This window comes from Herpailurus yagouaroundi, unplaced genomic scaffold, assembly GCF_014898765.1.
Source record: "Herpailurus yagouaroundi ecotype Mexico unplaced genomic scaffold, PumYag 163, whole genome shotgun sequence".
Classification (NCBI taxonomy): Eukaryota; Metazoa; Chordata; class Mammalia; order Carnivora; family Felidae; genus Herpailurus; species Herpailurus yagouaroundi.
The window spans coordinates 40,549,934-40,574,425 of NW_024412404.1; the positions used below are offsets into that span (position 1 = coordinate 40,549,934).

Consider the following 24,492-nt stretch of genomic DNA (forward strand, 5'->3'; position numbering starts at 1 on the left):
GATATGATATATGTGTTGCAGATATTTTCTCCTATTCCGTGCCTTGCTTTTGCACTTTTTGTTAATGATGTCTCCTGAGGAACCCAGGTTCTTAATTTTAGTATAGTCCAATATATCAATCTTTGCCACATATAGTTAGTATTTTACATTCTACTTAAATCTGTGCCTACCCCAGTGTCATGAAGATATTCTGTTTTCTTCTAAAATTTGAATGGTTTGACCTTTTACATTTGGAGTACAGTCCACTTGATTTTTTGTGTGTTTTGGTATTAGGTATAGGTAAAGAGTTGTTGTTGTTTTTTGTTGTTAGGTGATAATCAGTTGACCCAGCACTATTTTTTTTTTTTTTTTGATGTTTATTTTTGAGAGAGAGAACACCAGCGGGGAAGGAGCAGTGAGAGAGGGGGACAGAGGATCTGAAGCGGGCACTGTGCTGAGAGATCCCAGTAGGTTTTTCATATCTATTTGCAGACTCTTCATGTAGTCCTACTATTTTGAATTGGCCCTAAATAAGACAGGTTGGTGTCTTAAACTGATAGAATTTTTTGCCAACACACGAAGGGATTTTTAGTAGAGAAATACATTCATTTATTGACATTTTTCTAGAAAACATTATCTTAGATACTGGGAACTATGGACAGAGAGCTAGATGGAGGAAATGAGAGTAAACGTGAAAGAAATGAGTTAATAAACTTCAATATGACATTATTAGGTCTTCCTACTTAGTGTCAGCCCTGAGAAAGTTTATCACTTTTAAAGGGTTAATTTCCCTTTTTTTTTTTTTTTTTTTATGTTTATTTTTGAGAGAGAGAGAGAGAGAATGAGCAGGGGAGGGGCAGAGAGAAAGGGAGACACAGAATCTGAAGCAGGCTCCAGGCTCTGAGCTGTCAGCACAGAGCCCAAGGCGGAGCTCAAACTCACGAACTGTGAGATCATGACCTGAGCTGAAGTCGGCTGCTTAACTGACTAAGTCACCCCGATGCCCCTAAAGTGTTAATTTCTTAATTATGGAATATTTTAGCCTGTAGAAAAGTGAGAATAATAATGTTACCTGTGTACCTGTCACTCAAAATGGTAACATTTCTTTGCATTAAAAATTCAGTATTTTTAGAGGTGCCTGGGTGGCTTAGTCAGTTAAATATCCAACTCTTGTTTTCAGCTCAGGTCATGATCTCAGGGTCTGTGGGTTCAAGCCCCATGTCGAGCTCGTCGACAGTGCAGGGCCTGCTTGGGATTCTGTCTCTCCTTCTCTCTCTCCTTTTCTCTCAAGTAAATGTAAAAAAGAAAGAAAATTCAATCTTTTTAAAATAAATTAATAAATAAAATAAAAAATTTGTTCATTTTAGAAAAGGTTGACTTGTTCTTAAGATTCTGGAATATATTGCTTATCCAAATAATATTATGAAAAATATTTTTTTTCTCTTTTTAAATGTTTATTTAGAGAGAGAGAGAACGTGCACACACATGCAAGTGGGGGAGGGGCAGAGATGGGGGGGTTGGAGAAAATCCCAAATAGACTCCATGCTCAGCATGGAGCTCAGCATGGAGCCTGTCACGGGACTTGATCTCACAACTGAGAGAGAGATCACTACCTGAGCCAATATCAGGAGTCAGAGGTTTAATCAACTGAGCCACCCTGGCACCCCAAAAATATTTCTCTTTTCACTTGAGGGACATACTTAAATTCTAATATGTTAATTTTTTAGTAAGAAAATATGAAGGATGAATCTTTATTTTTAAATTTATTTACTCAGCTCTATTTTAATTTACCATGGAACTGAATCATATGGACTCAAAATACAAAAGCCAGACTGAGCCTCAGATTATTCTGTCCACCTACTCATTTTACAGATATGGTCCAATGACAGTAGAAACTTGCCCACGATCACATAGGTAGTTAGTGATACGGCTGGGTCATCATGCTTTGCTGTGGGGCAGTTTATATGTCTGTCAACTACAAGAAAACTTTTCATAATGTTTTATTTCCAGGGTATCAGAGTTGGGTATGTATTCCTTAAACAGAAAATAAAAATAATGTAAATTTCAGAACATTTGATACACAGAAAAATTTCATGAGAAAAAGTTGGCACCCTTGAGTTTCATTTTTATAGTGTTCTAGGTGAGTTTACATCACAGCCAGGTGAAGTTAAAAGGTAGGGTAGTGGGGCACCTGTTTGGCTCATTTCGGTTGAGCGTCTGTCCGACTTTGGCTCAGGTCATGATCTCGTGGTTCATGAGTTCAAGCCCCACATTGAGCTCGCCGCTGTTAGCACAGAGCCTGCTTCAGACCCTCTATTCTCCCCTCTCTTTTCCCCTCTCCCTGCTCACGCTCTCTCTCTCTTTCTCTTGCTCTCTTTCAAAGATGAATAAACAATTTTTCTTAAAAAAGCTTAAAAAAAAAAAAAAAGGTGGGGGTAGTAAACCGGGAAATAACTTTATAGACACCATTTCATACTTTAAGAAAAGCCAAGTTCTGCAGAGAAAGAATATTATTTCTTTCTAAATCAACTGCATAAACATTGTGGAAGTAACTGTCTTCTTGATTTTCATTTCTTCCTGATTTCGTTTTCATCTGCCACCTCTATCCCCAACAAATACACACTCAAAATCCCTGGTGGAAGTTTGTCCTATTCGGGGGGGGGGGGGGGTTGTGATCCTCAAAATTAAATCTTTCCTCAGAAATACCAAAATCTACAGTCTGTCTGGCCCATGAAATCCCATAAAAATAGTGCCCCTGTGAGGGAAGTAGAAATAAACTTCAAACAGAATCAAATGGTAATAGTTTTTCTGCCAGTTTTTGAGAGAGAGGAGAGTGAGTGCTGATAACAGAATTTCATTCTGGTTTCAGCTCTAGCTCTGCCTTTGCTAATCACTAACACAAAGTATAAAGTCTGAAGGGTGCCTGGGTGGCTCAGTTGGTTGAGCGTCTGACTTCAGCTCAGGTCATGATCTCACAGTTCGTGGGTTCAAGCCCCGCGTCAGGCTCTGTGCTGACAGCTCAGAGCCTGGATCTTGCTTAGGATTCTGTGTCTCCCTCTCTCCCTGCCCCCCCCCCACTTGCTTGCTCTCTCTCTCTCAAAAATGAATAAACGTTAAACAAAAAAAAATTTTTTTAAGTCTGAAGGAGGCAAAATGTACTCTGTACACAGGATGTTAGCTCTTTGATAGAAACAAGGTGGATTTTAGAAATTGGAGTAATGCATTGAGAGTCTTGTTACCATGCTAATAATTTCCTTATTGTTCTTTCCTCACTAAATTGGAGTGTTACAGGAATGTTTTGGCAATTGCTCTGAAAGATTGAAAATGAAATAAAAAATCAGTGCACATGCCTTTTTTTCCATATTGTAAAACATATTTAGAAGTCTTCCTTTTGCTCTTTTCTTTCTCTCCAACTGTTAAATTTAATGGAAACATCAACCTAGTGTCAATCATAATTCCTTTTGGAACTTAAGTTTCACTATGATTTTTAGATTTTTACAGAATTACACGAAAACTTCGAAACAAATCTTAGAAAACAATGGATTAAAGATTGCCAAGTTAGAGTGCTTATGGACAAAGCATCAATGTAGTGATAGTAGCATCCTTGTTTAGTGAGAGAAGGGGACTCCATTTATGCTTTACTGCTATAATCCGAAAAAGCAATATCTGCTCTTGCTAGAAGTTTGGATTAAAAATTCAGTTTACCAAATATTTTTGAGCTGCTGTTACACAGATATAAAGTGCTTATGTCATCATCTCTATCCTTCAGAGTTTAAAATCTAGTGTGAAAGTGAAGATTTCTAGACATAAAATTGTTATAAAAGCAAAGAAGCTTGTATTTAATAAAGCATTAAGCTAATTACAATCAGCAACTAAGTTTATTACAGTTCTCTCTAGTTAAAAGCATGATTACAGCTAATACCCTTACTATGTGCCAGGTACTCTTCTAAATGTCTTTACATTGTATTATTTTATTTTTAATCCTAACATTAACCTTACCTCTAGGTGGTTACTGTAAGAATCACCCTTTTATAGATGATGAAATTGAGGCACAGATAGGTTAAGTAATTTATCCAAGATCACACATTGAGTAAATGGTAGAGCTAGGATAGAATCAGTGCCAAATTATGGGATCATTTTTGTGATATTCCATTACAGAAACATAAATTCCTTCACAATGACATTTGAACTAGCTTCAGTGTGGCACTTGTGGTCATGGTGCTTATGAAAACCACTTTTGAAAGCTGTAGAAAATGTATTTATCCATCTGTACAAACCAGTCCTGATCTTTAACATTTAGTCTTAGTCATTGACCTGGAGTTTTATTGTCATTAAAAAGTGGAAGGGCCAAAGTTTCATTTTAGAAAAAAACTGTTCACTTTACATACCAACTGCATTTTGAAATTTAGTCTGAACTTATGTGAATCTGAACAAGTTATTTTGATCACCTCTGCTAAAAAAACAGATGCTGCATCCAAACTAAGGTTCTCCTGGATAAATTAAGAAAACAATTACCCAAGTATTCCAGAGAGAAATGTCTTTAGTCCCTTGATGCTCCAAGGGTTATTAAAGTTTTACCTGCAGATAACCAAGACTTCCAGAAGTTACAAGTCATTTACTTCATTCACTGCAGCTAAGAGAGGCCTGTGCTGCCGCCTCATAGGATTATTTCTTGCTGCATTTAACATGCATTAACAAGCATTTGGAAAGAGTTGAATTTCTTCTGGAAAGTTGAGTTGGCTTCTTAAGATCCTATTCCAAAAAACGTTGTATTTTCCTAATCCAGGTTTTAGATATACCTTCTCAAAAGCGTTCTTCAGGAGCAAGTTTTACCAAATCATGGAGACCTTTTTATTGGACACAAAAATGTAAGGATTAGAGCACAAAGAGGAGGGGGGGGTAGCTTTTTTCTTTCTTTATTTAAAACTGACTGTATTTCTCCCATGTACTTTTAATTGTGCTTTAAGTGGGTGTCTGTTTTCGTTTGGCAGCCAATGCCCCCGTCCTTCCCTGTTATTTATGGTAGAACATAAACTTTCTGCTGCTAAAATAAAGGGAGGATGTGAGGGGGAAGTTGGGGAGAAGACTCTTAGTTTAAACTTTCTCCATCACAGAAATTTTATTTTGGCAATATTAGCATTATTTAACATCCCGATGAGCAACCTCTATCTGAGGAAGTTTACAGAAAGAGCAACCAGATTCCAGACAATTAAACTTTATTACTCTGCCTGAAACATTAAGTAGTGGTTTCAGAAAATGGTTTTTCATCTCCTCTCCTTCTTGATGTTTATTGTTTATTGTGTGGGAGAGGACCTGTTTGTCCAACCAGCATATTGAAGGTGAGCTTGGTAATGCTGGGTCCCTATTGCATTTGTTCTTGTCCCCCTCATCTCTCTCCACCTCACCCCTACTCTACTTACCCTCCCCACCCCCAATCTCTTCTGTGCCTTATCTTTCTCTCCCTTCCCATCTCCCCCTACCCCTGCTTATCTCTCCTCACTCTTTTCAGGTCTCTCACCTACCCGCTCTCAAGTGCCCCCTGTCTCTCCCCTGCCCGCAGACACTTTGGTCATTCCTCTCCCTTTTCTCCTCTCCTCCCTCTTCCCCTTCTCTTTCTCTCTCCTCTCCTTCCCCCTCTTCCTTTGCTCCAAACCTTCTCCTCTCCTGTCTCCTTTTCCCTCTTCTTCTTCCTCTTCTCTCTCCTCCTGTCCACAGTCACAGTGATCTGTAATTCCATATCCTCCAGGATCAGATCTTGACTTGTCTGAGGCAAAGGAGAGAAATTTTCCCAGCTCTGATTAATTCGATGTTACAGACAAAAAAATCCTCTAGATGGCACAGAAACATCCCCCTCCCCCATACATCAAATAATTGACTAGTATATATTTTTTAAAGACCAGAAAGATATTTACCCACCAAAATGTGAAAATTATTTATTGATGGTGGAGATTATGGGCAATTTTTATGTTCTTTGTGCTTCTATATTTTTCACATTGTCTAAAGTGTATCTATTATAAATGATTTTTTTAAAAAAATTTTTAACGTTTATTTATTATTGAGGGACAGAGAGAGAGAGAGACAGAGCATGAGCATGGGAGGGGCAGAGAGAGGGGGAGACACAGAATCTGAAGCAGGCTCCAGGCTCTGAGCTGTCAGCACAGAGCCTGACTTGGGGCTTGAACTCACAAACCACGAGATCATGACCTGAGCTGAAGTTGGATGCTTATCCGACTTGAGCCACCCAAGCACCCAGTGTTTTTTAAAAAACAAATTAGTCTTTCTCTGCTTGACCCCACTAGGTCCTTATTTATTGAACATTAAAACAAAACAAAATGGAAGAATCAGATTTGACCCTCTAGCTAGTATGAATCTGGTTTGTTTTTTGATGTTTAGTTTTCCAAATTCTTCTAACTTTCGAAATGGTAGCCCTTTGGACTACAGCAGGAAGCTTTCAGCTATTGGCACTATCATAGCACACAATGGATGTTAAATATAGTCTTACAAGTTAGGCTCAAACTCTAGGTCCTATAAGACCTTTTCTTCCTTTCTCTGCCTCCCCAAAATTTAGTTCCTATTTTGTTTTTTTCTTAATCTTCTATACTCTGAGGGTGGTCAATGTGACAGACTTGGCAATTTGTACATAGATTTGTTTTCAGCCCTGTTATCAGTCTTGGGGGATAGAGGGAACTGGCATTGGTGAACAGCCATTCTATTATTGTTACACCTCATTATTGTACCTTCTTTATTGCCCTTGGTACTGTTGGTTATAAAAGGCATAAAATTCATGTTATACTAGGCTGTGATACCAACTCTGTTACAGTTAAATGTTAAAATTCCAAGTACAGATTCAAGTTTGACCAAAAAAACTTCCAGACTATGTCCTTCTCGCTAGCTACCTTAGGTGTAGAAGGTGAGTGTAAGATTAGATGAAGTGAGTGTTCGAGACAAAGTTATCCCTTTCCTACCTATAGTGTGATCATTTAAGAAAGGGTTAAATGGTATAGTTAGTGAATGGTTTTCTAGCTGCAGGGGTTTTTGAAAAGAGATCAAGGAATTATACAGTTAATTGAATTCTTCAGGCGAGGACTTACGGTCATTGAAAAAATGTGAGTGAGCAAAATTCTCTTGCTTTGCTCCTAGATATAGTTCATATAGTGCCTTAGAATTCCTGAATTTTTTTTTTTAAGGATTTCATGCCTATTTATGCAGGTTGGACATTTTATACGATAAACATGACATTTTAAAAGAATTTACACAGTGTATTTGTTCCCTTGCCTTGCCTTTCTCCTTGTTTGTGTTTCTTATTTCCTCACTTCTCCAAGTCTGCATTATTGGTGCTTTTTCCCATTTTCCCCCATCTTGTGAGCAAAGTTTTAACAGTACGTAGAAAGTTAACTGCCTGGAGTCTTTTAAATATAAGTAACACGCAACCAGTAATAAGCTGTCGGTTGTTTTTTTGCTGCCTGCAAAGAAACATAAACACAGCGCTCATTTCTGGCAGGTTTTTACTGTCAGAGTTTCTCCTATTATATTTATCTTACAATTTGCCAGGGGGTGAAGTTATTAAGTTTTAGCAGCAGCCATCGATCAAGTTCACAAGTTAACACGATAAAGGCTCTGTGCCGCTCCGATCCGGGGAAATGATGATCCTCACTCGGTAATTAACTAAATGAGAAAGTTAAATCTTACTTGAGAGCTGGGAGAGATGAAAGAGAGGTGTTTGTCAGTTTCTCAGTGGAAATTAGAAGCAGTTTTCTGCAATTCCCTAAGCTGCTGCTCTGTCATATTTTACATAAGCTCTGGGAAAACGTCTTGTAATTAGTGCTGTCATGGAGGATTTTTTTTTTGCTGAAGGATGTTGGAATAATTCATTAGATTATCAAGAAAGGCTTGTGTCCTGAAATGATTAGCACAGTGAAATTTAAACCATTAACGATAACAAGTTTAGAGCTTGCTGCAGTGCAGAGGCACCCGGGGTATGTCTGTGCCTATTTCAATCATTTCTTATAATTAAACATTATGTCCTTTTCTTCCCCCCATCACTAAGACCCATCCAAAAATCCTTTTAAGGTGGCACTGCCTACATCAGTGGGTTTACCAGCCTTGGAGGTGTGTGTAGTTAGTAGCTATAATAATGCAGCAGTAAATTAAACTGCTGTGAGTTTCTTGGTTTAGAACAAAAGAACCTATTGCCCTGGAAGCTATGAAGTTGCATGAGGGAACCCACTGCAGAAACAAGAGCCCTGGTTTTGAAACCTAACAATGCTAAGTGACTATCTGATCTCTTTAACTACCCTGGAAACCTGGAAATAATCAAAAATGGCTTTGTTTTGATTTTGGTGAATTTTTTATATGGCTTTTCCTATAATTAGTAAATAGAAAATTGGCAGGTGTCCAGTCTATAAATAATCATATGTACTGGGACCTTTGTGAGTTCATTTCTAGTGAGTTTTATTTGAAAGAATTGAAGTGATTGCGAGCTTTTTCTTGTTGGTTATTAGAAACAAGTCAGATTCATAATGTGAACTTTCCTTCTGCTGACAAATCTGCCCCTTCCTGTCTTCCATGTTCACTAATCAGATCTGACATATTTATGAGTTCACCTAATATGTAATCATATTTAGTAGAGACTGTTAAAATATTAATGCAATAATCCCACCGAGACATGTGATGTTTACTTCTGTTGAAATGTATGTCCCATTCTATTTATATGTGGAGCCACCGGTTTCTTTTCATTTGCACTCTCACGCCCCCTCACCCCCACCCCAAGAGAAATGGGACAATAGACTACTTTTTTGGTCACTGAAAGTTATAAAGGTTTTTTAAGAACTGAAAACTAGAATGATAAAATCTATGATCCCACTTTTGAACACTGAGTACCTCTCATTCTGCATGTTCAATTTATGGCCAGATTCTTTCAGTTTCTCTTCAAATCCTCTGTTAAATAAAAGATGCCCCAATGCCAGTGGGCCCTTACCCTTCTGGGTTCCTCTTTTGTTTCTGTCTAGCTGTTTAGGAGCTCTAGAGCTGTTCTGGATCCCCTGCCATCACCATGTCCTCATCCCTATGTGTGTTTACTTACCTCTTTCAGTCCTAATCAAAATTCAGACGATACCATTTCCTCTTAATTCAACCAAGGCTACGTTGAACTTATGTAAGAGATATTTTTCCAAAGAAATCAAGGGAAAACAGTAAGAAAAAACTTTAAAGTTATTGCTTTTGGATTCTTATTTAACTAAACCTGGCAACAGCCAATAGAGAGTATAGTATAGACCTTTAAAAAATCCTCCCTCCTCCCTTTTTGGGACGCCTGGGTGGTTCAGTGTGTTGAGCATCCAGCTCTTGATTTCGGCTCAGGTCATGATCTCACAGTTTGGGAGTTTGAGCCCCTCATCAGGCTCTGCATAGACAGTACAGAACCTGCTTGAGAGTCTCTGTCTCTGTCTCTCTCTGTCTCTCTCTCCCCCTCCTCTTCCTCCTCTCTCTGCCCCTCCCCCACTCAGATTCTCTCTCAAATAAACAATTAAAATTTTTTTAAAAAAATTCTCCCTTTTCCCCCTCAGAACTCTTGGATGTTTTACCTTGTTTCTTCTGGCCACAGGATCAAGAACCCTGGTTCTGTCCCCTTCCAGGTTGATATACCAGGTTAAATATTTGAAGGATCAGCCCTATTGAAAAAGTGAGTTACTATTACTGAAGTAAATGTGTATTATACCCCAAATGTACAATTTTCAACAGTTCCTCCTTCCTTTCTTGTGAGGATAAAATACCTTTCTTCCAAGTACTTGCTAATCTGCCTGTTGTAATCTTAGCCATGATCACCTCTTGCCTGGATCATTTTATCAGCCTTCTAGCTGGCCTTCCTCTGTTCATGCACCTTGCTCCTGTTATCCCCTCACCATTCTCTACATGGCAGCTGGTATAAATATTTCTAAAGGATAAATCAGATGCTGTCATATTTGACTACTTCAGAACCACCAGAGGTTCTCCTTTACACTTAGGATAAAATCCAGACTCCTTACTTACAGAAAGCCTAATGTGATAGGGCCTCAGGTCACCTCGCTAACTCATTTCCCAATACTTTCCCCAACATTCACTGTGCCCCAGCCATACTAGCCTTCTTTCTGTCTTTCACTTGAACACACCTTTGACTTCTTGTTTGGGGGGCCTTTTCCCAGATCTTCACAAGACTGACCCTCATTATTCAGCTCTTAGCTCAGATGTTACCTCCTTCTGCATCATTTCATGACCACCTCAGTTACAGTAGACTGTACTGTTCCCTCCCTGTTTTATGTTAACAATTATTTCGTTTTCTTGACAATATTTATTGGTTTCTGAAATTAACATTTATTATATATTCTCATTCCACTCCTCCCTAGAGAAGATAAACTGTGCCTGTTCACTACAATCTCTCTAGCACTTAGAAAAGTGCCTAGCACAGAATAGTTATTCAATAAATGGTTGTTGGTTGATTGATAACTCTGAAGTCCCAGCCTTAGTCACAGTTCTTGTCCTATCCCTCCTAAGCTATAGCCCTATCCCCAGCACAATCCTTGCCCATTTTATTCTTAGACTCATTCATCATCTTAATCATTAAATCCCTCTTCCTCTACCATGGGTTTCAATGCTAGTATTTCCTCAGAGCCCTTTTTAAAAAAATCACCTGGTGTTTATCATGGCAAGTGCGCTCCTTTTTTTTTTTTTTTTTTAATTTTTTAAAAATGTGTATTTATATTTAAAAGAAAGAGAGAGCCTGTGCACACACACACACCAGTGGGGGAAGGGCAGAAAGAAGGGAGGACAGAGGATCTGAGGCAGGCTCCTCACTGACAGCAGAGAGCACAATGAGGGGCTCAGACTCAACGAACCACGAGATCATGACCTGAGCCAAAGTCAGAACCAGCTGTGTCACACAGGCACCGCACAGCAAGTGTACTCCTTAATCCCCATTAACTATTTCACACACACCCCCAAAGCCCTTCCTAAGGCCAGAAAGAATCCTTAAATATCATTTGCCTCTCTCTAGTCATAAATATTACTCTTTATCTAGTCCTTGCACCCCCAATTCCCAATGGTGTCCTGTGTCTGAAACGTTTTTCTTTTCTCTACTTACCACACCCTTCCTGCGGCTAAAGCAGAGTTTACGTGCCAACTGGAAACATCTATCATCTTACCATCAAATTCAGCCAGTCCATGCTGTGTCTTCCAACCTCTACACATTACAATTAGCAAAGTCAGCTCACTCGATATTGCAGTGGTTGTGGTTAGGCTGGTTGATGTATGCAAGTGTATATTTCTCCCTCCTGGCCCAGGCAGCAGCTTCAAAGAAATTCATGGTAATTTTGAAAGTGGTGCTTGTAATATGTTTTCAGGGGGGAAAAATGTTAGCTTTAGCCTTTGAGGACTAAGCTGAGGACAGTCATATAAATACTTAAGTCCTTTCATTTATGTGCTTGTCACCTGACAGCTTCTTCCTTTCTTTCTTTTGGAGCTAACTGTTCATTGTAAACAGAAAAGCAGAAGAAGAGATGTGCAGGGGTGGCAGAAAGTTAGTGTCACCATTAAACTGAGGTTGTTTGTCAGCTTTCCTAGACATTTGAACAGCAGTGGTTGAGTCATCAAGCTTTTGTTGGGAAAGCCAAATCAATTCTATTGCCACCAGTAACCATTACCCTTTCTCCCATACACTCTAATATACAACCTTTTGATTTTTTAATAATTGAACCTTTTCACTGTGCCCTTGTGGATTTTCAGAGGTTCTCAAATTGAAATTTTGCTACTTTTGCTTTAGCCATTAGTAGAAAAATCTGTATGGGAGAATGATAGAGGGAAAAGGCTTGATAACAAAGACCTCAGAGCTCTCTACAAATGTAATATCTTCGTTACAGATGAAATTAATATTACAATGACATTTATATTTAGGAATACTCTATCCTTAGAAGTTTCAATTTTATTAAAATTTAATTTACATTCAATAAAATACACCCATTTTAAGTACACAAGTTTGATGAATTTTAGCAGAAGTATACGTACAGCTGTGTAACAGTCAAGCTGTAGAACATATTTATTGCCCCACAACCTTCCCTTGTGCCCTTACTCAGTCAACCCCATGCCCACATCCAGCCCCAGTCAATCACTTACCTGTTTTTATCATTATAAATTAGATTAGTTGTTCCTAGAGTTTCATATAAGTAGAGTTGTAAAGTATGAGTTTTTGTGCCTGGCTTCTTTTGTTCAGCATGTTTTTGAGATTCATACATGAGATTTTGTGCATCTGTAGTTCATTCCTTTTGTTGCCCAGTACTGTTCCATTTTACAGATATATCTCAGTTTGCTTAACTCTTGATGGACATTGAGATTTTTTTTTTAACTTGGGACTATTATGAAATATGTTTTCATTTTGCAGAGGAGGTAAATGCCTAGAAGTGGGTCATATGATAAATACATGTTCAGTTTTATAGAAACTGTGCTGTGTGTTCTAAAGTAGTTGTACCTTTAACCATTACTGCCAGCAAAGTATGAGAGGCTCATTTGCTCCTCATTTTTGCCCATATGTGCTATGATCAGTCTGTTTAATTTTAGCCATTGTCATAATTGTGTAGTAGTATCTCATTGTGATTTTAATTTGCATTTCCCTAGTGACTGATGATTCTGAACATCTTTCCATGGGCTTATTGGCCATCCATGATTCTTTTTTTGTGAAGTGTCTATTCAAATCTTCGGCCCATTAAAAAAAAAAAAAGAATTATTTGTTATTATCAAGTTCTAAGAGTTCTTTATATATCCTGAATACAAGTCCTTTGTCAAAAGTGTATATTGCAAATATTTTCTCCCAGTTTGTGATTCGTGTTTTTATTTTGTTAACTGTTTCTTTTAGAAACCAGAAGTTTAAAATTTTGGCACTATGCTAATTTATCTATGTTTTCCTTAAGAAATAGTTTGTAGGATGGGGCGCCTGGGTGGCGCAGTCGGTTAAGCGTCCGACTTCAGCCAGGTCACGATCTCGCGGTCCGTGAGTTCGAGCCCCGCGTCGGGCTCTGGGCTGATGGCTCAGAGCCTGGAGCCTGTTTCCGATTCTGTGTCTCCCTCTCTCTCTGCCCCCTCGCCCGTTCATGATCTGTCTCTCTCTGTCCCAAAAATAAATAAACGTTGAAAAAAAAAAAAAAAAGAAAGAAATAGTTTGTAGGAGTGCCTGGGTGGCTCAGTCAATTAAGTGTCTGACTCTTGATTTCGGCTCAGGTCATGATCTCTCGGTTTGTGGGGTTGAGCCATGTCAGGCTGTGCACTGTGTGGAGCCTGCTTGGGATTCTCTGCCCCTCCCCTGCTTGCTTGCTCTCACTCTCGCTTTCTCCCGCCCAAATAAATAAACTTAAAAAAAAAAAAAAAAAGTTTGTGCTTTTGTGTCCTATGTATGAAATGTTTACCTGTCTCAAGAGTACCAAGATTTTCTCCTATGTTTGCTTCTAGACATTGTCTTAGCTCCTACATATAAATCCAAAATCCATGTAAGTTAACTTTCAGATATGGTTGAAAGTAAAGAACAAAGTCCATTGTCTCTACATGGATATCCAGATGTTTCATCATCATCTTTTGAAAAGTCTATTTTTTCCTTATTAAGTTATCTTGGCACCTTTCTCAAAAATCAACTGGCCATATGTAAGTCTCTTCGTTGAGTCTATATTCTGTTTCATTGATCTACATGCTTGTCCTTACACCAAAGTCACACTATCTTGATTACTACTGCTTTATTTAAGTCTCAAAATTCAGTGGTGTGAATCCTCCATCTTTGTTTCTGTTTTGCAGAATCACTTGGCTGAAGTTTAGGTCCTTTGTGTTTTCATTTAAATTTTAGAGTCACGTTGTCAGTTTGCTTGCTGGGATTTCATTGATATTGCATTGACTCTTATCAGTGGATCGATTGGAAAGAATGAACATCTTAACCATATTGAGTCCCATTTGTGAACATAATATATCTCTCCATTTATTTAGGTCTTATAAAATTTCCCTCAGCACCCAGGGCACCTGGGTGGTTCAGTCCATTAAGCATCCAACTTTGGCTCAGGTCATGATCTCACAGCTAATGGGTTCAAGCCCCATATCAGGCTCTCTGCTGACAGCTCAGAGCCTGGAGCCTGCTTTGGATTCTGTGTCTCCCTGTCTGTCCCCTCCCCTGCTTGTGCTCTGTGTGTCTCTTGCATGCAAAAATAAATAAACATTAAAATTTTTTTTTTAATTTCCCTCAGCACTGTTTTGTTGTTTTCAGTTTTACAGGTATTAACACATATGTTGTTACATTTATTCCTAAGTATTATATTTTTTAATGCTACTGTAAATTGTATAGTCAGACAGTTTTATTCATTTATTTTTTATAAATGAAAATATTTTACTTCAACCAACTTAGCCACCCAGGTGTCCCAGGCAAACAGTTTTAAAAAGTATTTTTCCAAAAAAAGAAATGAGTATAGTGCTTACCCTTAGCAGGGCTGGCAACCCAAAAAAAGGAGTCAAGGCAGGGCTTATAAGGCTCCTGGTAATCTGTTTCTTGATCTAGGTGCTAGTTACATGGGTGTGTTCACATTCTGGAAATTCATCAAGCTATACATTTAAGATTATGCACATTTTTTTAATTTTATTTTTTTTTAAATTTACATCCAAATTAGCATATAGTGCAACAATGATTTCAAGAGTAGATTCCTTAATGCCTCTTACCCATTTAGCCCATCCCCCCTCCCACAACGCCTCCCCGTAAGCCTATGTTTGTTCTCCATATTTAAGAGTCTTTTATGTTTTGTCCCCCTCCCCGTTTTTATATTATTTTTGTTTCCCTTCCCTTATGTTCATCTGTTTTGTCTCTTAAAGTCCTCATACAAGTGAAGTCATATATTTGTCTTAAGATTATGCACTTTAAAAAAAAATTTTTTTTAATGTTTATTTCTGAGAGAGAGCACGAGCAGGGGAGGGGCAGAGTGAGGGGGAGACACAGAATCTGAAGCAGGCTCCAGGCTCTTAGCTGTCAGCACAGAGCCCAGTGCAGGGCTTGAACTTGTGTACTGTGAGATCATGACCTGAGCAGAAGTTGGATGCCCAACCGAATGAGCCACCCAGGTGCTCCAAAATTATGCACTTTTATGTATATTATACTGTAATGAAAAATTAAAATAGAAAAATACATATTACATAGTGAGAAAGAAATAAGGATTTTCTTTTAAGTTTATATATTTTGAGAGAGAGAAAGCACGAGTGGAGTAGGGACAGAGAGAGAAAGGGAGAGAGAGAATCCCAAGCAGGCTCTGCACTATCAGCATGGAGCCTGACATGGGGATCAAATCTACAAACTGTGAGATCATGACCTGAGCCAAAATCAAGAGTCAGATGCTTAACTGCCTGAGCTCCCCAGGTGCCCCAGAAGTATGTATTTTCAAAAGAAGAGGGAAAGTCCAATTCCAGCAGTGTCATAAGTTCATTAGGAGTGTTGATTTATTGAGCACTTTACTGTGTGCCAGGTAGTAAACTAAGCATGCTTTTCTTAGATTATTTTATTTGATCCTCACAAAAACCCAGTGGAATATATTATGTAATTATCCCCATTGGCAATATGAGGGAAACAAAGACTAAAAAAAAAAAAAAAATCAAGTTGCTTATTCCATGACACACAGCTAGTAAATCGTGGAGCTAGAGTTTGAAACCAGGTCTTTGTACTACTGTAGGACCACAACTCTTAAAAAACACAGTGTGGTGTAGAGGTTAAAAGTAAGCAACTCATTCAAAGCAATAATGGGTCTAAGGTGTGTGTTTTCCTACCTCACAAGGAAATACTCTGTTTTGGAAGTTGTGACTAAAATGTAGTACCAGCTGGAGTAGCCCAGACAGTTGGTACATACATGAACTATCAGTTTATACTTCATTTCTAATAGCCAAATGTTTTAGGTCCTATTTATGATTGGATCATTGAAAATACAAGGAAGTCCTGGATGAACTTTAGCTCCTGCAGTGGGATAACCAAATTTGTGAAATCCTTAGGCATTTTTATCTGTTAATAGTCTGATAGCCACTGATCAAAGCATGACTCCCTGTGATTCTAGAAACATCTGGTTTGTTGAAGATTATAAATAGAATCATTTCATTACCATGCCGATTATTGTTCTCTGTTCCTGGCATTTATGGTCTTTAGCAAGAAAACAATAACCTAGGGTAGCATCCAACTCCAACCCATTTCCACCTTTTAAAAGACAAAAAGACAAATTTATAAAAGATGATGGAGGGGGAGGTTTGGGTTGTTGAGATGAGAAGTGGTGTTGGTGAAGCTTGTACACCCACCTATTCATTAGCTCACTAAATCTTACTCCATATTTCACAAATTTTTCTTTTCTGAAATGCAAACAAATAACCTACCCCAAAATAGCTCTGAAGTCCCCCAAGGCCTGTGTCCAACAAGCTTCTTATTAATCATTTTTAGTCTATATCATAGACCACAGTGGCACTTATTCTAGAAAACACCCAACTCTGTATACCAGAGCCTGCTGCTTACAGGTGTCAGCTCTTTCGTGTAAACAGAATGGCTAATGTCATTCTTGACCATACGCTTTGAATTGTGTTTCATGGATCATTTGTAAAGAAACCTGCATGTAGGATTTAACATTTAGAAATTAAGCCAGCCTGTGCCTTGAATAGCAGAAGTTGATTATCCAAATTTGATAGTTTTATAGCACGTTCAATATGTCTAGGCAGGTATGAGCTACATAGTAACATTGGCCTTCCTGCCAAATTGGAATTGCCTCAGGCAAATGTGCCGAAGATCTATCAAAGTACTTTGAAAAGTGTCCCCAGCTTCAAACTTGCATATGATCCTTGTCTTCTTTCTTTTCTCATACCCCATGTCCAGTCTGTCAGCAAGTTCAGTTTGCTTAGCTTTCAAAGTATACGTTGAGTCCCAATTATTTCTCATTACCTCTGCAGCCCTAGTCCAAAAGATTGTTCTCTTCCATGGACTACTTTGAAGTAGTCTTTTAATCAGTCTCCTTATTTCCATTCATGTCCCCTACAGTCTGTTGTTCACATAGCCATGCTCCATTTAAAAGAAGTCAGATCAGGGGCGCCTGGGTGGCACAGTCGGTTAAGCGTCCGACTTCAGCCAGGTCACGATCTCGAGGTCCGTGAGTTCGAGCCCCGCGTCGGGCTCTGGGCTGATGGCTTGGAGCCTGGAGCCTGTTTCCGATTCTGTGTCTCCCTCTCTCTCTGCCCCTCCCCCGTTCATGCTCTGTCTCTCTCTGTCCCAAAAATAAAAATAAAAACGTTGAAAAAAAAAATTTTTTTTAAAGTCAGATCATGTCACTCTAGGGCTTCTAGGTGCTTGTCTATGTGATCTCTCTCTCTGTCTCTCTGTCACTGTCTCTCTCTCTCTCTCTCTCTCTCTCTCTCTCTCTCTCTCTCTCTCCATAGCTGCTCATCTTCCTGAGTTCCCTTTCCAGCACGGTAGCCTGAATTTCTTACTGGGTAGCTCAAGACTCTAAGAAGTAAGCAGAAGCTGAATGTCACTTTCTCCACACTTTGTTAGCCAAAGCCCAGATTCAAAGGCTAAGACAAACTCTGCCTTTTGATGGAAGGAACAGCATTCAGTGTTCAGGGAGAGATGGAATTGTTTCAGGCCGTCTTGGAGATTGGCTGCTCCCACCTAAATGACCTGGATGAACTGGCTTGAACTACTCCAGCTTACTTCTTGTTCACTTGGTTCAAACCACCTGGGCCTTTTTGGTGTGCCTTAAAAATGCCAGACAGACTGTGCCACCCAGGACCTTTGCCCTCAAATTCCCTTTGCCCTAGACCATTCTTCCCCCATATAACAAAATGTCTAATTTCCTCATTTCCTTCATGTCTCAGTTCAGAAGTCATCTCTTTAGGGAAACTATCTCTGACCCCTCAGGCTTAAATAATTATATTAGTTTTTTGTGTTTTTTTAATTGCTGCATAACAAACTACCAGGATAAAATAACACCCATTCATTAGCTTACAATTTTCTAGGTCAGAAGTCTGGCATAGCATGGCCACATCCTCTGTTCAGAGTGTCACAAGGCTGAAATGAAGGTGCTGACCAAGCTGCATTCTCATCTGGAAGCTCTGGGGGAAAATCCTCTTCTCAGCTCATTGTTGTCAGCAGAATTCAGATCCTTGCCTTTGTAGTATTGAGGTACCCATTTCCTTACTGGCTGTCATCTGGGAGCTCTCTCAACTCCCAGAGGCTGACCACATCCTTTGCCATGTGGTCCCCTTCTTCTTCAGTAACCAATTGGAGAAAGCTCTCTGCTTTTAAAGAGCTCATTTGATAGGTCAAACCCACTCCAGTAATCTCCCTATCTTAAGGTCAGCTGATTTGGCACCTTAATTAAATCAAAGCAGTGCCTATGTGTTTTTCGAATAGCTGAGAGAAGATATATACATATATACACACACACATACATACAGACCAAAGGCCCAGAATCTTGGGGGGAGCCATCTTAGAATTTTGCCTAGTACAATAATGTATACTTTTTTTTTTCTATCCCCTTATTTTTTTTTTAAGTTTTTAATCTTTTATTTGAGAGAGAATGAGAGTGAGGGTGGGGGAGAGGGGCAGAGGAAGAGAATCTTGAAACAGGCTCCACACTGAGCATGGAACCCAGTGCAGGGCTCATTTGCACAACCCTGGGATCATGACCTGAGCTGAAATCAAGAGTTGGATACTCAACCAGCTGGTCCACCCAGGCGCCCCATATCCCCTTATTTTTCTTAATAGCACTATGCACATTATATTTTCCAGTATTTGGTTATGTTTTTATCTTGCTGTACATACTACAATATAAGTTCCTGATAACAGACACTGTTATTTTGGTTCAGTGTTGTATTCCTAGCACCTAGGACAGTGTTTGACACATCGTAGATGCTCAGTTGATATTTTCTTAATGAGCTAACTAATTAATAGAAAGACTGTATGGCATGTAAGTTTGATTTCCTTTTTAGAAGGAAAAGGGTAGGTTGAACATATACACATTATATTTAAGCTTTATCTCCAAGGTACTAGAGTTTCAGATTATTCATTGGCCTTTCTTTGCATGGAAGGTTTCTTATTTGATTAGTAAAAATAAATTGTGAGTAAGTAATTCTATAAATGTCCAGTAACTGGTGTATACAAAAAAAAAAAGCAAATTAGCTTTTTTGCTTGCTAGTAATAATAACTTAACATGCTTTCAGCTTTCAGTTTTCATCTGTGTATCTCCAAATAATATCTTCCTGTGAACTTTTAGACATGAATGTCTAGTCATCCAACACTATTTCTGATTTCCCAACTTACTGTGGTCTTTGTGTGGCTTTCTATGTAATTGCTATTCATAAGCATCCAATTACTAATAGAGTAACAGAGTGAGCTCCGTCATATAGACATCATATAGCATGCCAGACCAGAAAATTATATATTTCCCTCATTTTCAGTACTTACTGTTTCATGTTTCTTTTAATCCACTCCTTCTACAGACGAAACTTGCCAATGGCACTTCCAGTATGATTGTGCCCAAGCAACGAAAACTCTCAGCAAGCTATGAGAAGGAAAAGGAGCTGTGTGTCAAATATTTTGAGCAGTGGTCAGAGTCCGATCAAGTGGAATTTGTAGAACATCTTATATCCCAAATGTGTCATTACCAACATGGACACATAAACTCATATCTTAAACCTATGCTGCAGAGGGATTTCATAACTGCTCTGCCAGGTAGGTCTCCGGGTGTTTGTGAGCCATTAATTTGCCTAGAAGATATGTGACAATGGTAAGGAACTAGATCTTCATCTTTCTTTTTAAAAGTCTTTATTGGCTTGATTTTTATAAACTGAGTTCTTTAATGTTACCTTCTTGGGGTATAAATACCCAAAACATCAAACTCTGGAAATAGAGACTCTTCTTTCCCCAGTCTTCTCTGGATCTCCTACCCTTCTAGTCACCCTGTTCTTACCCACTGAGAGGTACAGATAACATTTTTTGTGAGGTGCTACCTTGATAATGTGTCTTTGCTTCAAGATATGTTAACTTATGTACTTGGATTTGGAGTTCTATGGGAATTTGTCAACAGAATAATTTAAATTATGGGACTGAATTTTTAAGTGAGTATTTTGTAAAGAAAGATACCTCAGGAGCCTTGTGACAATAATTTGTAAACACCAGGCTTTGCAACCTCACTGTTCTCAATAACCAAACATTTATCGTAAGCTAAATATATGTTTGAATACACACATGCACAAGCTCACACACTTAAAATACATTTTTTGTGGAAGATGATGTGGTGGTTTTACTGAATGCTTGATGGTGATCCTAGGATACTTTGTAGACATCAGTATTTGGAGGAAATGCTGTCTCGAGGAAATACAAGGTTGTCCTCTGTGTTAAAAGTTTATTTTATTTATTTATTTTTTTTTAACATTTTTTTTTCAACGTTTATTTATTTTTGGGACAGAGAGAGACAGATCATGAACGGGGGAGGGGCAGAGAGAGAGGGAGACACAGAATCGGAAACAGGCTCCAGGCTCCAAGCCATCAGCCCAGAGCCCGACGCGGGGCTCGAACTCATGGATCGCGAGATCGTGACCTGGCTGAAGTCGGACGCTTAACCGACTGCACCACCCAGGCGCCCCTTAAAAGTTTATTTTAAAAGAACATACAGTATCGGGGCACCTGAGTGGCTTAGTTGGTTGAGCATCCGACTTCAGTTCAGGTCATGATCTCACAACTCATGAGTTCAAGCCCTGCATTAGGCTCTGTGCTGACGGCTCAGAGCCTGGAGCCTGCTTCAGATTCTGTGTCTTCCTCTCTCTTTCTGCCCCTCTCCCATTTGCTCTGTCTCTCTCAAAAAAATAAAAACATTAAAAAACATTTTTTAAAAAAGCTATAAAAGAACATATAGTACAAAAGATGAGTGAATCTCTAAAATATTATTATATCATGTTTTTATTTTTTTTCAATTGTTTCCTGATTATAGAAGTTATAGGAAATTTAGAAAATTCAAAACCATTTAAAATATAAAAATAAAATTTCCCAGAACACCACCATTCAGAGAGAGCTGCTAATATGCTATTAATATTTTGGCATGTAGCCTTACTGTTTTTTCTAGGTGTGTATATTTCCTTCTAAAACGTTTGTAACATTTTTTTCTTACTGTGTTCTCTTAATGTATTTTCCTGAGTGTTCTTTTAAAACATAATTATTTATAGTATTATATATTCTTTATGGGGGCCAAAACATATATTATTTAACCCCTTTTTTGGACACTTAGGTAGTTTAAAATGTTTTTCCTATTGTAAACTTTGCTGTGGTAGACATTCTTATTCACTAGTCTTTTCCTAGGAAGAAGTAACAGAAATATTATTATGAATATTTTCAAGGTTTTTAATACTTGTGCCAAACTGTCCTCTTCAAAAATATGCCAACCCTCCCCCAAAAGGCATATTACTACTTTGCTTCATCTTGGCCAATTAATTTTTTTGTTTGTTTTTCCAAAATTGGAATTTAAATCACCCTTTAAAACAAAAGAAATACCTATTTATATCTTAGAAATAACCATTTTAAAACTAAATTTGTATCTATATTTTTTGTTAAATAGAATAGACTTCTGCCCCTTCTTCCCTCACTGGATTTTGTTTTAGCCATAGGCAAACAGTTTTCATTGTGTGAACAATCTGTGTGTACCTCATTACTGTGCTCTCCCCAGCTACTGAGACATGCTACTATCTCAAGCATATACCACTAAGAATTGAGCAGGAGTTGATGAGATCTGTGTATCCTTTGCCTAATCCTGATCCCTGGTGTGTATCTGCTGACCACTTTATAAGATATTAAATCATCAGGCTAATGCTTTATGGCCATTTTAACTTACAAACCTACACCATCTGGCTACATTTAGTAAACCAAACTACTTCAAAAAATGCCTATAATCCATTAATGTAATGGGTTTGTTTAGAGTGTTAGGTGAAATTACTTCCAAAGACTTACTATAGGGATATAGTGAAGATCAGGAACAATTTGATGACAGCCATTAAAAACACAGGAATGAATTTTGGAAACTTCTGATGGCATAGAAAGTTTCAATTTAAAGGTGCAGGAATTGTACCATCACTGTTTTTTGTTTTTTGTTTTTTTTTTCACGAAGAACTAATTATTATATCTTTAATTGGGTTATAGTCATTTTCCTTTAATAAGAATTAAGTGATGGATGCCTCCATCTGCTTATGCTTAAATATGAACATGTGATGCCAGCCAAACAAAATCCATTTAATGCTTTCTTCTCCAAATCTGCTGAAAAATGTGACTGATATCTATACAATTTTATAATTAGAATAATGTTTAAGCACGTTTGGGTTGTTGCTAACGGTGTCCAACTGTGTCTTTGTGTGATTCAAGGGAAAGGCACAAAATGAAATGTGGTATTCTCTTTCCTTTTGGTTAAGTTTGTGCCTGAGGGAGTCAGAGTATGAAGGAATCCTTCTGCACTATTTAAGTCTTTAGCACACCTCTGATATGTAACCCGAAAAAGAAATAACCGTGAATGTGTTTGTCTCATTTGTGAATTAGAACAATAGCCAAAAACTTTATTCGTGTGATCATCCTGTTTTATAGTATCTATTTCTCTGAGGCCTCAGTACAGATTTGGGTGGTAGAGTATTTTAACTGGGAAGCCCATCCAGTTTAGGAAGCCCAAGATCTACTTCCATTGTTTTCCTCTATACATCCTACAAAATGGTCTCTGAAATTCTAACCAAGTTATTTAGTGGTCTGGGATTTTTTTCATCTTTTGGTCAGCTGTCATGTAGGCTTTATAGCAGCAACTACTCTCAAATACAGTTTTTTTAAACACTTGAAATTAAACTCATACTTGAACTTAAACATACCTCTCTGTTTTCCTCTTGGGATGTTCCCATACCAATCTGTATTTCCTTCTTCTCTTCTTTCTGCATGCCCAAAATTCTATAACCCAGCACATTCTGACTTAGTGCCTCTCCCCTAGTACATTTAAAGGATATTTCTTTTACTGAACAGCTTTGGAACTGCAGCAGTAATAGAAACAGAATGAGAAATGGACCTAATATAGAGATTTGGGGGGGTCTGAATCACAGACTTTGAGATGCCATCCATAGAACATCCCCTAGTGCTGAAATCCATATAGATAGATGTGAATTGTTTTCTGGAATCCTTTTTATTTTTAATGTCTTGGGGGGTTTGCTAGTTGTTAGCTCTAACTTCCTTATCTAAAGGAAGATGGAAAATACTGTTCATTTCTGTAACCTTATGGAAAAATTATTGACACTCATTTTACCCAAGTTTCTGTTTGAAAAAGAAACTGGACCACACTAGGGACAATGATATGCTTTCAGAACAGAATAAATGCTGTTCTTTTTTTAAGGACCTTTTGTAAAAAATCATTCACCACCTATGCTTCTCTTCTTTACCTCCTCCCCCAAACCCAACAGCTCGGGGTTTGGATCACATTGCTGAGAACATTCTGTCATACCTGGATGCCAAATCACTATGTGCTGCTGAACTTGTATGTAAGGAATGGTACCGAGTGACATCTGATGGCATGTTATGGAAGAAGCTCATTGAGAGAATGGTCAGGACGGATTCTCTGTGGAGAGGCCTGGCAGAACGAAGAGGATGGTGAGCCTTTTAACTTTCTTACTATCATGGAGCTTCAGGACTTGGCCGTTCAGAGTCATTGGAATAATATTGGGAACCAGAGAGACTGCTTCTCATTGAATATGATGATGTTGCTGGTTTATAGCACAAAATGTAAAATAGTTGTACACGTACTCAACAGTGTTTCTTCTGACCAATCATTCATAAATGACATACTGTGTTAATACTACTACTTTGCAAAAAATGATTAAAAACCGACTTCATTTACAGCATTCTGTTCTCTGGGCAGAAAGTAGTGTCCTGAAAAAGGGCTGATAGGCAGTTTGTAAATCACACAGAAGCCATCAGATGCCCGAAACAATCCCGAACCAATAAGTATGTTCTCCTTCAGAAGATTTCTTGTCTTTAATCCATGCCTGTGGTGGTTTATCACCTTTGTAATCAAAATTATTTTTACACTCAACTAGAATAAGAACTCTAGGCATGGGAAAGAGTGAAATGTGTCATCTAGTATATTTCACTGTTTCCTCAGAAGACTCATATTTTCTTAAGATTTTACTGCTTAATCCTGAGTTCCTTGAGGCATTATATAGTGAGCAGCCTGAGAGACCTCACCAATTTTATTGTTGTTCTTTTAAGATAAAGGTACCATTTCATTAGAACTTCTGGAAGATGCCTTCTATATGTACTTTCAAAGGATATCTCTAGAATGTCACTGAAAGAAAGTCAGGTGTGAATAATTTCATAAGTAAAATAAAAGTGACATATTAAATATTTTAGTTGAGAGAAATGCACCAGCAGACATATGTGTGCTCAGGGATATCCTGAGCAATTAATTTTATCAATTATATATCTTGGACCATAAAGAG

General features: G+C 38.2%; 1 protein-coding gene across 6 annotated transcripts in view; it reads left to right on the forward strand.

Moving 5' to 3' along the window:
• The window catches only part of BTRC (beta-transducin repeat containing E3 ubiquitin protein ligase), a 183,981-nt gene that overhangs the window by 132,311 nt on the left and 27,178 nt on the right, over positions 1–24,492 (forward strand). For all 6 annotated transcript variants that reach the window (XM_040486216.1, XM_040486217.1, XM_040486218.1 and 3 more), the window contains 2 exons: positions 19,483–19,714; positions 23,458–23,644. In XM_040486216.1, coding sequence (XP_040342150.1) covers positions 19,483–19,714; positions 23,458–23,644 — 419 coding nt within the window. The remainder of the gene's footprint in view (positions 1–19,482; positions 19,715–23,457; positions 23,645–24,492) is intronic.